Source organism: Drosophila yakuba, chromosome X (genome assembly GCF_016746365.2).
Source record: "Drosophila yakuba strain Tai18E2 chromosome X, Prin_Dyak_Tai18E2_2.1, whole genome shotgun sequence".
Taxonomy (NCBI): Eukaryota; Metazoa; Arthropoda; class Insecta; order Diptera; family Drosophilidae; genus Drosophila; species Drosophila yakuba.
Window position 1 is genome coordinate 6036004 of NC_052526.2, and position 14892 is coordinate 6050895.

The 14892-nt window shown below is 43.2% G+C and overlaps 1 protein-coding gene across 30 annotated transcripts in view; it reads left to right on the plus strand.

Moving 5' to 3' along the window:
* Nucleotides 1–14892, plus strand: part of LOC6524399 (basement membrane-specific heparan sulfate proteoglycan core protein) — a 75785-nt gene that overhangs the window by 7566 nt on the left and 53327 nt on the right. For all 30 annotated transcript variants that reach the window (XM_039377754.1, XM_039377733.1, XM_039377736.1 and 27 more), the window contains exons 3-4: nt 14025–14559; nt 14693–14870. In XM_039377754.1, coding sequence (XP_039233688.1) covers nt 14025–14559; nt 14693–14870 — 713 coding nt within the window. The remainder of the gene's footprint in view (nt 1–14024; nt 14560–14692; nt 14871–14892) is intronic.

Below are 14892 nucleotides of genomic sequence, written 5' to 3' on the forward strand. Positions count from 1 at the left end.
CCGCTATTATTGATTTATGCATTAATAATTCAATTAAGAAACCGCCTTCGCTGTCTCTTTTACCTGTATGTATGTACGGATGAGTATGTGACGATTTCGTTGAATTTGCAAACCGAAATCAATTTCCATTCGATTCGATTCGAGATCTGAAAGCCACGACGAGCCAAACAGACTGCTTGACGCTGGGGAGCCGCCCCTAGATACCCCTATACGTATACCCCGAATCGATCCACCGATTTCTGGCGATCTCTAAATGAGACCCATTAGCTGTCAAAAGACAAATATTTGTCGCTGTCACCGGGCAACAACAGCGTTGACTCTTTTGACCAAAAGCCAAACTTGATTTATTTCCTGTTTCTGTGTGTGCGTGTGTTGCTCTTATTGAAATGAAACGTGCCGCCAAAGTAGAGAAATAAAAAAAACATAGAAATAGCCAGAAACGAAAACAAAAAACAAGTATGAACTTCAGACAGCAACGATTTCTATTTTTTTTTGGGCTGAAACAGTAAAAAAAAGCAACAGCAGCAACTTGACCTTGTAGTTCCAAGCTGACATCCCACAAACATTGGTCACAGTGTCGGGTGGCACCAAGATGGTAGATAAGTTAGGCCAACTGCAAGATGGCCAAATGAGCAGTAGACAGATGTTGAACTAGCAGAATAGACGGGTGGACATTATAGATGTGTTAAAAAGTAAGACTTGTAGGGTAATCACTTGTGATTAAGTCACTTGCTGACATCTAACCCCAAGTTACACTCAATCCCAGATGTTTAAGGCTACTACCTAATTAGACCCGAGCATTTTCTGAGAAATGTGCATAAAAAGCACATATGTATCATGTATTATGTATTTCGCCATAACTTGTTGCTTTTCGTGCCTTTGAAGACTGGCAAATTGTTTTTCTCTGGGTCATAGAACCTGCCAAATGGCTGATGTTAATGGGCTAGGATGGTACATTGCGCTAGCGGCCTTCCAAGTGAAAAGGCGGGGCTCTTAGTTGTGTAAAAGCCCCACACCTTGGACCTCCATCGATAGTTTGACAGCCATTGATGTGTTGTCAGTTGGGGAGCTGTGGATATGGGAAGCTGTTAGGGAGGGGGAAGCTGGGGAGGAGGTCGTGCGAGGACTGAGGCTGTTGTTCAGCTTGAGACCCAGTTATGATGGATGGATGTCTTTGGGGGCTATGCCCATGTAGGTGCAGCTTACGCTAATGCAGTTCAAGTGTTGGAATCATAGAAGAAATAACTTTTCTGTTTTGCTGCCGCGGAAAATGTGCAGCAATGCGCGTCGAGTCTGCACACAGTCACATCCATCTCTCACCTCCTCGAAATAGTGCCCCCCCTCATCTACCCGGCCGAGAAGAGAAGAAATCAACAACAAGCCGCAAGTCAAGAGGTTGTCCCCTCTCAAGACCCCTCTGCCACACCACTATATCTTCTTGTGTGTGACAATGAGAAGGAGGTCTACAGCCGGCAACGAGCACTGCGAGAAATTGGGTTGTGACCGCTAGGAAAAAAAATGAAAGAGCCAATTTCCCTGGGGAACCTGATTGAAAGAAAGTTTTACGTGTCTTCTCATATATATCATCTTGATGATACAATTTCCCTCTCACTTATTTAAGATTGCTAGAAAAGAGGTTGTGTAGCTGCACTCATTTTCTGCCAGTGTAAATCTTAGCAGATTTTCAGGCAGTAAAAGTAACAGAGTCTGTGATTACGTTTGCTTGTCTGAGGTTGCACTCTTTATTTTGTATTCTTCCCCGCTCGCATTGTAATACCTTTAATAAGCAGGATGACGTTGCACTTGACAACAACTGCAGCAGCCAGGAAGCGAGAGCAAGCGAGACGGCCGAGCACGGTGCTAGCGGGAGAGCACGAGGTTGCAGGAGATTGCAGGAGGAGGTGGCTACCTTTGTTGCAGCTGGTGGGCTTTTGTTCTGGGTGCCGCACTTGAGGTCACCTCCTCCATCTAGTCTCTAGTCGACCCCCACCTCCACATAATGCCACCCATTCTTTCTGGCCTTTTTGAGGTTTCTTTGGTTAGCACCGCCAAAAACAACAACAGTCGAGGGTTTACGCACTGCGACATTGTGGAGAATCTTTAAAACTTGGCTGGAATGTTAGCCAGAATCTACTTCTCTTGGCTAGTATGATCTACTTTTGTCACGACACTTCCTCTGATTTAGTCGATGGCATACCAGATAATACCCAGGCATACATTGTGTACTGCCCATAAGCTCTGTGGTACATTTAAGTCCTGCAAAGCATGGAAATCACTCTAATCTGATCCACATTAGTGTCATGATGATACCCCCCAAATGCAGAGTGAACCCTGTGCAGAGTGTCTCCTGTTTTTGGGCATCGGGAGCAGGAGCATATACATAGGCCCATTGGCGTTGATCGGATTGAATCTCGGATTGGATCGGGAAACGTGATTTGCATATGGGCTATGGGCCGCGCCCACTTGGTGCGCCAAACACGTCGCAATCGCTGAGCCCAGACAAAACGCTAAAAATACGAATAAACGAAAAAATGAACGAAAAAATATAGAAATAAAAAAATAAAGCACAAAAAGCAGCCGGCAGACAGTCTTCAAACTTAGATTGGAGTGGCCTAAGCCGGATAATTTATGCCGCTTCCAAGACAGTTCCTCTGCTCATTCCGCGACGCCTTTTGCATACGCCAGTAACTGAAGAAAGACTATGAAATACATATATAAACATAGGTATGAAAAAACTCGGTATAAAAAACACAGAGCCTGGAGAGTTGGCAGGAGAATTGATAGAAAAATGGTTGCTTGGGCGCAAAAAATGTTATTTTGAGGCCATTTGATTGATTCTTCGCCTCGGTTTTTACGATTAGCTGGCCTGGCCGGTGATGAGGTAATATCTGGGTATGTTGATAAGCCCAATCCTCCGAGGTCGGTATCGTCAGCGGGTAACGATAAGTCCGCCGGCACGATAAGTTAACTGCCGGCTACGTCAATATTTAATTTATAGATATGGCCCCGGCATCGCAGAGGCCAGGCATCGTGGTCCAAACTCCTTTAAAGCTTTTCTCCTGACCTCTTTTTTTTTGCTGCACCGAAAGAAATGTTCCCTTTTTTGCATCATTATTAACTTCAGCTATTATGAAAATAAGTGTAAAAAAGATAGAATAGTTACTAAGTAGGCTCTATTCGATTTCATTGCCAGTTGTTGCCTTTTTTGATGGACCGCAGATATGTACTTTTCTATTTTGCGACTTCGAGTTAGTTATGCGCCAGGATTCCTGGAAGCTTATTCCATGTCTCGTTTCCCGAAACCGAGTTAGGTTCCCCTACATTTGAGTCATCATGAATATGCTTACTTGAGCACTTATGCTACACGTGCTGGCGACTCGGCCCATAAGGAAGTTGGCAACACGAAATTGAAATGGAAATATAATAAAGTAAAGAGTGATGTGGCTATTAAACAATCTGCGGACTATGCGTGCGTACTGCCGACCGCCTCCATATACTACTACTCTACTCGTACGAGTATATGTACATTTGCACACACTCACTCACTCACTCAGGTAATTAAGTTTAAAGTTGAGGCACAAAAAGCATTCAGCTAAAAAAGCTGAAAACCCAAACAAAAATAAAACAAAATCAAGTTGAAAAACCGGCAAAAAGCGACTGAACTGTGAAGCACTCCCGGCGTCGCAATTGCAAAGAACACAGAAAGAAAAAACAAGAGCTCAATATCAATTTAATATTCAGATGATTGGGCTGACAGTTTTTGCCAGTTTGCCATAAAATTAATACGTAGTTGCAATGGTCGCTTTGGGCTTTTAATACGAATTGCGCCAAGTCATCGGGTTTTTCGTTCTGTGCAGTGCAGCGCAGTCGCCGCCGAGCTGACCTACAACGAGGCGCCTTCGTCACCAACGCGCCGCCCCTTTGTCGTTCGTCACTCGTCTCTTGGCGTCTGTGCGTGCCTAATGAGTTGCTGTAATGCAAAACCAAAAATTTTCATACGACCGTCTGCCCATTGTGAGTGGCTGTAACATATAGCCTGGCCCACATAGACACAGATCGTCGGCCACAGTGGGACCTAGAGGTAGTGGACGGTAACCGAAATTGACGCAGCACAATTCCATAACTTGGCCAAAACATGTGGCAGGGAAAAAAGGAAGACTGTGTTGTGTTGGTAATAAATATGGCTAACTATCCACATCCCAATTTTTTTGATTTTGGAAAAAAAAAACAAATTTCAAATTTTTGCATTTTTGGTAAGGGGTAAAATCATCAAAATTTGCGAAAAATGTCCAAAAATTAGCATTTCAATGTATGTACATCGATAGGGAATTTTGTTACGAATTCAACTGGGTATGACATTCTAGTTTTGAACAATTATTTTTAATGCTATCGAAGAAATTCTGATTATTTTTTTTACCAAAAAGCACAAAAATTAAAGCACTGTGGCAAGTGTCTGGCTTAGGTAGCCGCGGAGTGTCTAAAACAAATTGCACGCAATTAAACACGCTCCATGCCAACTGAATCTTGCCCCACTCGGTGGTGCAGAATTCACTGCCGGTTGCTGGTTGGTGGTTCGCCTTTCGTACGGATGACGTACACGTGAAGAAATGCATCGGGTTGGTTTTTGGGTTCTGTATTTGCATTTGGCGTGGTATTAGTTTCGATTTTGAATAGCCGTTCAGCTTATTTTTTATCTGTACAACTGCATTACCCGCCGGCGGCGCTGCCATTTGCGATTTGGATCGCCTACCAAGATGTGGCATGATGCAGCTGTGGAGCCGTACTCATTTGGGTGGCTCCAACGCTCTCCAAAAAGCCACCCAAAAGTTTGTTCGGCTCTTCGGTTTTATGACTCTGTAATTTCGCTGTTAACATCTTGATGGCCGAACTTTGATTAATGGCCGCGGGGGCCTTTGGATGTCGAGGAACGATGATAATGATCGCTGCACAGTGCACTTTGCGCCACTGGCCATCTGATTTATGTGGCAAAAAGTTAAGCCATAGGATAATAGTTAAGCCATATCGTTTTGCTCCCCGACATCCTATGACATCATCAACTCTGCGGGCCACTCATTTGCATTTTTTGCAGTTTTTGCGCTTATTTTGCACTTATGACTGTCTCGAAGCTGTACTTTTTGAATTCGCGAGTAATATGGCTTGTATTTGAATACACTACCTTATAGATGATATACAGTCGATTGGTTACACCCTTACAACACAACGTTTTTCTTTGCAAGGAAGCCAAGGACACAGATTCGCGAATCGGTTGCCCGGAGTTTGCATAAATCAATCTCGCAAATCGCTGTTGTATATTGTGTGGTTATCGTTAAATGGGCCATGGTGGCAGTCGTGCAGTCACCTTTGGTGGAGATAAGCTACCGAGAATAATGGACAACTCCTTGGGCTGTCTTCGTGATGAATAATAAATGTTAGTTGGGTTGACATTCATATATTTACATTCTTATCTTCGGCAACTGGACAAACGATATGGTGAAGGTTATATTTACTGAATGGAATGCCTGAGTAATTTTCAAATCTAAGAATTAACAAGACAAACTCTATTGCCCCATAATAGTGTTTACTATATTCGTCATTCATTTCAGTTATCTAAGAAAACTTTTTAGTTAGCTTTAGGTGATATAACCACATATATTTTCCTATGATTTCGCTGACCTCTTTTTTTTCGTACTGTAGGATGCTGCCTTAAACACCTGTTGCATTCAGCGGGTTTTCTCGCAAGCAAATTTAAAATTATAGAAATAAATGTTTACTATCCGCATAATCACTGTTATCCAACGTTTAGTGACATTTAAAGGCCATCGAATTGACTGATGATAAGCTCAAGTGTGCTGCAATCTCTTGCAATTGCGAATTTCGGCATCCTTTTTGCGGGGATTCCCCGTTTTTAGTGATCCGTGCTGTTGCTGTGGTTACAAGGTCGCCTCGTCTGGTTTTCCCGGTTCTCCGGCGAGGTCCGTGTGCCAAGGGGTTAAAAGGTCAGATTGCAAATTGCGGTTGTGGGGTTGAATGGCTGGTGGCTGGCAGCTGGCGGAGACGGCAGTCAGTTAAAACTTGCAAAAGTTTAGATAAATTAAAACTGAATACACACGTGGCCACAGAAATGTTTCTGCCGACACAAAACTTTAACTGATACTCACTGCATTGTCTGTCCCGATGTTTTTGTTGTCGGTCAAATGAAATTGTAGCAGAAGCACTCCAACCAACAACGGCAGGTGGAAGCCAGAGTATTTACCCCGGCAAATTCGGGCTGGCAAGCGGGTTGCCAATGGGATGGGAGTGGAGATGGAGATGGGTATGAAGATGGTGATGGGTATAGCAGATAGTCTCTGAACTTGCCGCTTCTAATTGAGCTCGGGTTTCAGCCGGAAAGCGCCGTGAAGCACAGAAGCTCGAGCTGTGGCCAAAAAGGGTTAAGCAGGGCGGCTTTTCTTGGCTTAGGTCTCATTAACCTGCTAAAGAAATCTAAAGATATCCACTGCACTTGGCAAAAAAACGCTCTACGTCCCACAAACTGCGTTCAACTAAGAGGGCTGCTCAAAAGTGATTTCTTACGGGGTACCGGAATGTAAAACTCTTTTCAATTGATTTTTTCGCCAGTGTCGTAGTCAATTTATTGGCTTTAATTAATATTCATTCAATAAATCGCAATCAATAATCAGAGGTTGTGAGCCTTTTACTACTACTTGTGGATTCGGCATATCGCTGTAGCCAAGTGCTTCTTATCAGCTAACGGCCGCCTATAAATAAGGCAACCAAAATGTGTGTAATAAAACGCAAAAACGCAACAACAAATTGATTCAGCCACCAGCAGCAGCAGCTGAAGAACAGCTGAACAGCTGAAGAACAAATGAACAAATTGCGTAAATGCTTTTTATAGAAGTTCAAGTCATTGAAATTCGAATTCACTTCCTCAAACCGAATGCGCACGCATTTTGGTAAAAATATATGGACGATATGTACAATTCGCCTTTCGATGGCTTTCATAATCAACTACAAAAGCAAAAAGAAGGGTATTAAACAAAAAGAATGCACACACACATGCGTACAATTTAGGTCATTGGGACTTTAAACTATAAATGATAAGCGGAAAAAAAGGGGGAAAAATAAGTTTTTCGGCAATAAAGCAATTCCATGTTATTTGAATGAGAATAACTGGCAATCAAAATGAAAAGGCAACTCTGCAAACGATCCAATTAATATGACAAAATGTTTGGACATTTTATCGGTGCGGAGTCACCAAAGGAAGCCAGCTGGAAATAGATGAAGAACACATGTAAGCAAATTGAGAACACAAGATGTGGTATATGTGCACATAAATACATATAGGCTATTCCCATTGGGCTGTCAAATAACATAAATTCCATGATGCACATAGAGAATGGTGGGGGATCTTTAGCGGAATAGATGTAGATCACCACAATGGCGATGGATAAGAGTGCCGCACAACCAACACACGTGGTACCATAAAATGCGATACCCCAGCACTCAAAAGGGGTTTGTTACTGAGTTTCAGATTATTACAAAATATGCGCGAATGGCAAAAAACAAGAGGGGGCCATAAAAACATTGAAATACCAAATAAGAACAAAGTGTAAGGAACCACGAACATGGCTCATAAAAGTTAACAACAATCGTAACAGCCATCAAAATGCGCACAAAATATACGAAATCTTTTGGTCCGCGAGAGCTGAAAGGAAAATCAAGGCAACAATATACGAGTATTATTCAAAATCATTTGAAAATGTTTCACCAACTTGGTAAACAATTTGTTAATGATTGCAATTGGCATATTGTTTGCATTTCGTTGGTCTTCTTTATTACAGTTTTTCCAATAAATTTGTAACCTAATTAGACACATTAATTACGCGCAGTTGTCGGCGAAAACTCCCAATTCAGGTGGGCGACTAATGCAAATTGATGGACACACCCTCTTTGAACTGTTCTTGTTCTGGTTTTTGTTTCTGCGCCCAACTAATGCAGACAAATGACAGCCAAAGGCACCTGAAAGGACATCCACCAGGATGAGGACATCCGAGGAGGCGAGGCGTCCGCATCATTGTCACGTAGCTTCTAAGTGCCGCAAATTACGCACGCAAATTGGCTTTGTTGTTGCAGCGGTTAGCGGGGGGTGGGTGGTCGGTCTATGGGTGGTTGGGTGGTTTTTTTTTGGGTTGTTTGGTGCTTGAGAGGCGCTGCAGCATCGATAGTTTCCCTGCAATCATACAAATCAACAGGGAGAAATAATGAGTGCGTTTCATGCACCGCAAAGAATTGTAGATCTCATTAAAATTTAGTCCTGAATGATTTAAGATAAGCGGGAACATAAAAGTGTTTATTAGTAAGACCAATAGGTACAATATCAAATATAGTACATAGCATTCAGCAAAGTAGTCCAAAGCATTCCTCTGCGTGTATGCAGCCCTGAGGAAAGCACAAAATTCGCCCATTAAACGGGGCTTAGGAGCAGCAACAACAAAGTAAGTGCACTTCCTTCCTGAGCGATATATATATCGTCAGTGGGCGTGGGCGTGGGCGGGGGGAGTGGCTCAAGCTGGCTGACAACTTAATATGAGGCACGAACCAAGTCAACCAAGCCGGCCAAGAAGAAGCCTCAAGTCTCAAGCCTGATGTCAAAAAAGGAAGAAATCTGGAGAAAAAAATCAAGAATCGGGGGCCATGATAGTGGCGCGGAGGGAGGGGGAGGTGAAGCTGGCAAAATGCTGCCGACAACTTAAAGGCGTTAATGGTCGTTTGTTTTATGAGAAATTGCCAAAACGTGAGCGGCATCCCAGAGACATTTGGCCCTTTCTGGTGGTGAGAAGGGAAGAGGGGAATTGGGGAGCGGACAGCATGGAGCGGGGTGCGGGGAGGAATCACACAGAGACATCAAAGCGCCCAGGATCAACAGTCGCCAAGCGTGCTCCTCGTCCATGTTTTTTATACTCCTCTGCTGTTTTTCTGCTGGTTTTTTTTTTCTTTTCCCTTTCCTTACTTTGTGTTTTTTTTGTTTTGTTTCGGCCAAGCGACGTGACAACCTTGGAGTGGCTTCAACATTTAAATGAGTTTGTGCAACATAACAAAATGGAAAACAAAACATAAATATTAGCGTCAACAACATTGTCGAGCTGCGCTGAACTTTAGCCCGCTTTTTGCCACCTCGGGCAACAAATCAAAGCTCAAGCACAGGTGTCAGTGCTGTGATGACTGCCGTTACAGATACCCTGCAATGGGTATGATGAGTCTGTAGAAATGTTGCATAGCTTTCTGTATAGCGCTAGTGTTGTGGTAGTCTGTTAGTCTGGTGTTAAATAGCACCAGAATACCTCGTAAATGCTTTCAATTCGAAAGCAAGCGACCCCAGAATAAATTCTCCGATTTCCATGTCCCTCGTACGTACCCATTGTTTTGCGAAATGTAATTTCCTCCCCATTGTTGTAAGTGCATTCCACACGAATCTCTGGATGAGCAGGTGGTTCATGGGTTCAGTGCGAGATCTTTGCCCAGAGTAGATAATAACAATAGGAATAAAAACAACAGGTCAGTTCCTAGTGGCAATCAACGCGGCAGCTGAATTGAATTATTTGTTTATGTCAGCAAAATGAAAAAGGCTTCCATGGGAGAATCAGCAGATAGAGCAAGCAGCTTTCCCTTCGTTTCACTTTGGCATATCTCATCTAAATCTAAAGGCTAAACATAAACGTAAAATGGAAAACCTAATTAAAATAGAAAATCCAGTTTAAATAGAGAACCCATTTAATATAAAAAACCTAGTTTGTTTATACTTTTCTATTAACAAAAACTATAACAAAAGAAAGTTGGATCTCTAGATTGCATTTTCTGGACTTTGAAGTGCACGAAAATGCGAATGATGGAGATTATGAGGATGAGAGTGATGATGAGGATGATGATCACGATCATCCATCGCCCGAGTTCCATAGACGCCCACGGTGAACGAGAAAGATATGGGGAAAAACTAATTAAATCAAAGCAATTGCTGGAACGTACAGTTTAATTAAGCACATGAGACACAAGAGCGCAGCGCTAAATATTTCCTGCTGAGCGCTGACTCGAGTCTCCCGCACTCGGGATCGGAATCGAAATCTTTTTTTTTGCTGCATATAAATGTGGGCCCCCAAGTCCCGGGCAACCAACCAGGTCGCGCTCCCAGCGGAATCTCTGGCTGGCAATCTTGGAATGATGATTGACGGCGCAATCTTCTCTAGGCGGAGGATTACGGCGTCAATTGCTTTGCACTTGCTCCACATACCTAGATTCTTTGGCTTGATGTCACTCGATGCACTTTCCAACTGCCACCTCCACATTCACATTCACATCTACCTTCATCTCCATCTCTACCTCTAACTTGCTGCAACCACTCGGCGTATGCGCAATTTACTGGTAACTTCTTGGAGGGCGGAGGAAGACGACGAATGTCTGGCTGTGTACGCCGGGCAATTACCTTGACGCTAGTTTTTAATCAAATTTTCACATGTTTGTACCCAATTTCCTTCTCCTCCCCTTCAGTTCCAGTTCCAGTTCCATAACCACTGCCCCTGCTTTTCCTTCTTCGATTTCCCGCTTGCCACTCCGCCTCGCTTTTCTGCTATAATTGTGGCCAAAACACAAAGTTGGCTTTTGGCACACATGTGTTTTGTCTGTCTAAATCGTGATACTCTTTGCGGCAGCATTATGGCTACTATTGGTAGTACTATGTAATATTACTATTTTTGGGTACTTCATGATTTCAGTTCTTTTAAAATTATGTTTTTTTCTTTAATATATATTTGCTTTTAATGGATAAACTAGGATCTTGACACTTGCACAACCTTTTGCACTTGTTTTAAAGGAGTACAAAAGATGCATGGCATCCCTCCAGTTTGTTCTTCTATTTTTGTGGTCTATTGCGGACGGCGTGCTGAGAGTTTTCCGGCCTGCCACGCCCTCAGGACAACAGCCCACCGTCTGGCGTGCCTTTTGGCCACAAAATGTGCGCAGTCAGTCAGTCAGTTAGTCAGTCAGTCAATAACTTTTTCTTTCGGCTTTCGCCGGAGGCGGAAGGGGGAAATATTTGCTCGATGTGAGTGCGATCGATTTAACGAGAATTGGCTGGTTGTCTGCTGCGATTTTTGAACATGATGAAAATAAATTGCCAGCACACATATGTGCGCCAAATTTATGACTGTACGACTGGCCAAAAGGGGGAGTGGCCCTAGTCCCGATGTGTAATTTGTCTTGCAGGAAATGAGGCCCGGCAGGCAAAGCTAAAAAAAAAAATTCAAAAAAAAAAAAGAAAAAAGCTTCAAAATGCCTTGTCCATTTGGGGGTTCAATGCACGCACGCCGATTTAATGGCGGGTTGGGTTGTGTGTTGTGGGTGGTGCAAATCGCGACCTTCCGCCCCAAAAGTGACCCACTTGGTGGCTGCCCGCCCACAAACACACTCGCGAGCAACAAGTTGAGACAATTGACAGTGGCCAGGCACTCAGTCTGCTTATTTTCCTCCTCCGCTCTCTTATTTTCCCCCACTTTGCACTTGCATAAATCTAGATGCAGATATAGATAGAGATACCGATGCAGTTGCAGATGCAGATGCAGATACATTTCGCAAAAATGGGTTCAAGGACACTGCGTTGTCATCTAATTGGGCGGGCACATAAATAACATTTCTCATTGTTTCCACGCCAGCGTATTTATTTATTTTCGCCGTTCGCACGTTGCGTATGCGTAATAATTCATTTCGACACTCATTTGCGATTGCATGTGGCATTTACAGTGGTGACTTTAAAGTTGATATCTTAAAATGGGATACCAATGGGAAATGCAATAGTTTTATTAAATCAATTTAACAAAGATTATTAATGCATATTTCATTCTGACTTCACTGTGCATTTGGTGGTTGGTGGGCGGCACAGTTTGGCAGCCACTGTGGTGATCAGGCCATGCGGGTTTTTGCATTAGCGAACAGCTCGAGTAATCACAATAAACGCCAGGAATCTGTGTCAAGCATGCGGCCTGCAATGGGGGCTATAAACGAGCAGCAGATGCCACCTCATCCCACAAAATGGGGCAGGAATCCGCTGTGGATCGGGAACGGGATCAGGATCGGGATCTGGATCTGGTTGGGATTTAAAGGGCCAATAAATTGTTCAAATTGTAACTAATTAATAGTAGAAGCTAATCATTCAAGTTAATTTATGAGCCAGCAAATCGATTGGAGACGCTCTTTAACGCGATGTCGATAGCTTAGACCTGATTTCAGCAGCATTATTATGTGTAACACACACCAAACAAGCACCAAACTTGCCGGGAAACATAGGAAACATGGCCAACTCCAAAGTCGTGGCACGTGACTATGCAGCTTCATAAGGCAGCCGAAAAAAGAAAAACACAAAACAACTCAGTTTCCACCCTCAGCCATCCAGAACCCCGAAAGCGGAAAACCAGACACAGCGCAGACAACACTCAAAACTGAAAACAACAATGAAACCCAAACAATCCGGCGAGATTTGTCACTGGAGTTGGTTCAACTTTGATTTTAAGCAAGTGCCGCTGGTTATGGTTAAAAATCTGCTGCTCGATTTATTTTGGTGAGCTTTTCGTGATGAAATCAAATTAAAATGTACATTTTCAATGAACTGAGGTTCAAGGTTTGAATGAAATATTGAAATCAAGTGAACTACTTCTATGTTAGTACCATCAAACGATGCTTGATATGAATAGTTGAGTTATTTTTAACGATTTCCCGGTACTGCGTGATGACAAGTTCAAATGAAAGTACCCCATTTCATATGTATGATTCCACCACTTTTTCCCTTTTTTCCCACCTATAAATGCTATCTGCCATTCCTATGTCTTTCCATTATCTTTTTAGTTTATCGAAGTATTTCGATAAGAGGATAGAAGGTGCTCGGGCCATGCACATTTGGCCCACATTCCATTTATCACACTGCGAAAAATAACTACTGAGTCAGTCGCCAACAAAACTTTTCCTGCAGGGGGCAAGAAAAAGCATCGAACATCTATTTCGTGGCCAGATATGATCTTTACTTTGTGGCGGGGTGGTGGGTTGGGCGGTGATCAGGGGCGTGGTGCCGTCAATATGGGGCGGTGGCCAAGCCATAGGGGGCGGGGCAGTACTTTGTGTGTGTGTGGCACATGTTGAACATGCGGGGCAAATGCTTTTTATCAGCGAAGGCAACAAAAAATATGACGTAGCACGCGTTTTTCCTGACACTTCCACTCAGCAGAAAAATGGGTGGGGGGAGTTAAACATAAGATTCTGGGTGGAGGCAACACGAAAATAGGGCCAGCACCGATTACCGAACAGTAATGAAGTGGAATTGACACTTGAAATCAATGCTCAATTAAAAAGTCGACCAAAATAGATCGGAAGTGAGCGAATACAGGGGGGAGGCCCTGCGTTGCCTTTTAAAGGGTTTTAAGTGTGAAGAAAATAATGAAAAGCTCACTGATGAGCTCAAAGTCTTAAACTTTATGCGTTTGCTGGGATCAAAGCGCTGAAAACAAAAGTTTTGATGTTTTTAAGCCCAAAAAGTTTTCAATTTAGATAAAATAATTGATAAAATAGATAAATTAACATTTTCCAAGCCCACATGAATGTTAGCGCTAACAGAGCTGTTATGTTCTGTAAGTGTGGTGAAACCTTAGCCGAGACACAATTCCTCTCAATCTTTAGCAGTCAGTGGTTTTGCTTAGCATGGACAACAACCCGACCATAAAGTTCGTTTTGCAATATCCGAAAAATAATCAAGAAAAGCTGCTGCAAAACGGAAATGGGGAAAACTGTGCTGCCTTAATTGGAAATAAGTGCAGGATTTTTTGTGCTGCTTGAAGACATCTACATGTTTTGATTTATGTAATTGAATTTGTAGTTTATCCAGTAACTATCTCGCCTTTTTAAGCCTATTTTATTGCAATTTTCATTAATTACTGAACTGAACATCTCGTAGGCTTTACTAATATGTTTATATCGTATCCTTTCAGCAAATTGCACAACTTGGCGATGACCAAGATTTTATGCTGGCAGATGATGTGTCGCTTCAGGGCATCAACGATTCCGAGTGGCAGGCCCCGAGTGATGACATGGATGATGATGACGACGCCTCTCTGGACGACTTCGATGAGACACTAAAACCCTTGGAGGACAAGTCCGAGGAAAAGGACTTGCCTACTGGCAACTGGTTCAGCCAGAGTGTCCACCGTGTTCGCCGTTCCATAAAACGTTTGTTTGGCAAAGACGATAATGACGATCAGGAGCGGGAACAACAACGAAAACGTGAACGGTCGCAAAGGAGTCGCGATGCGATTAATCGGCAAAAAGAGTTGCGCCGCAAACAAAAGGAGAGTCAGAACCAAATTAAGCAAATGCGAATGGAGCGCCAGCTGGAGAAACAGCGCCTGGCCAAACGGGCCAATCATGTTGTCTTCAACCGCGCCACCGATCCTCGCAAGCGGGCATCGGACCTCTACGACGAGAACGAGGCATCCGGTTACCACGGGGAGGAGGATACCGTTCCCTGTAAGCCTAATCTATATGATAAAGTAACATATGATGAAGTATTACACATGCATTATATTTTACTTTGTTGTAAAGTTGTGCTTGTAGAGTTGTAACCCAATACTGAAAACTTGGTTTATCTTCTCCCAATTAGATACTACCAACTTCGTCGTTAACGAACCTTATAGCAACGAATACAGAGATCGGGAAAGCGATCAGTTCCAGAACCTGCAAAAACTTCTGGACGATGATTTGCACAGCTTCTTCCAAAGCAACTACGAAGGCAACGATGACGAGGAGCAGGAAATTCGCACCACTCTGGAGCGCGTTGAGTAAGTCCAAGCTCGTCGTTCA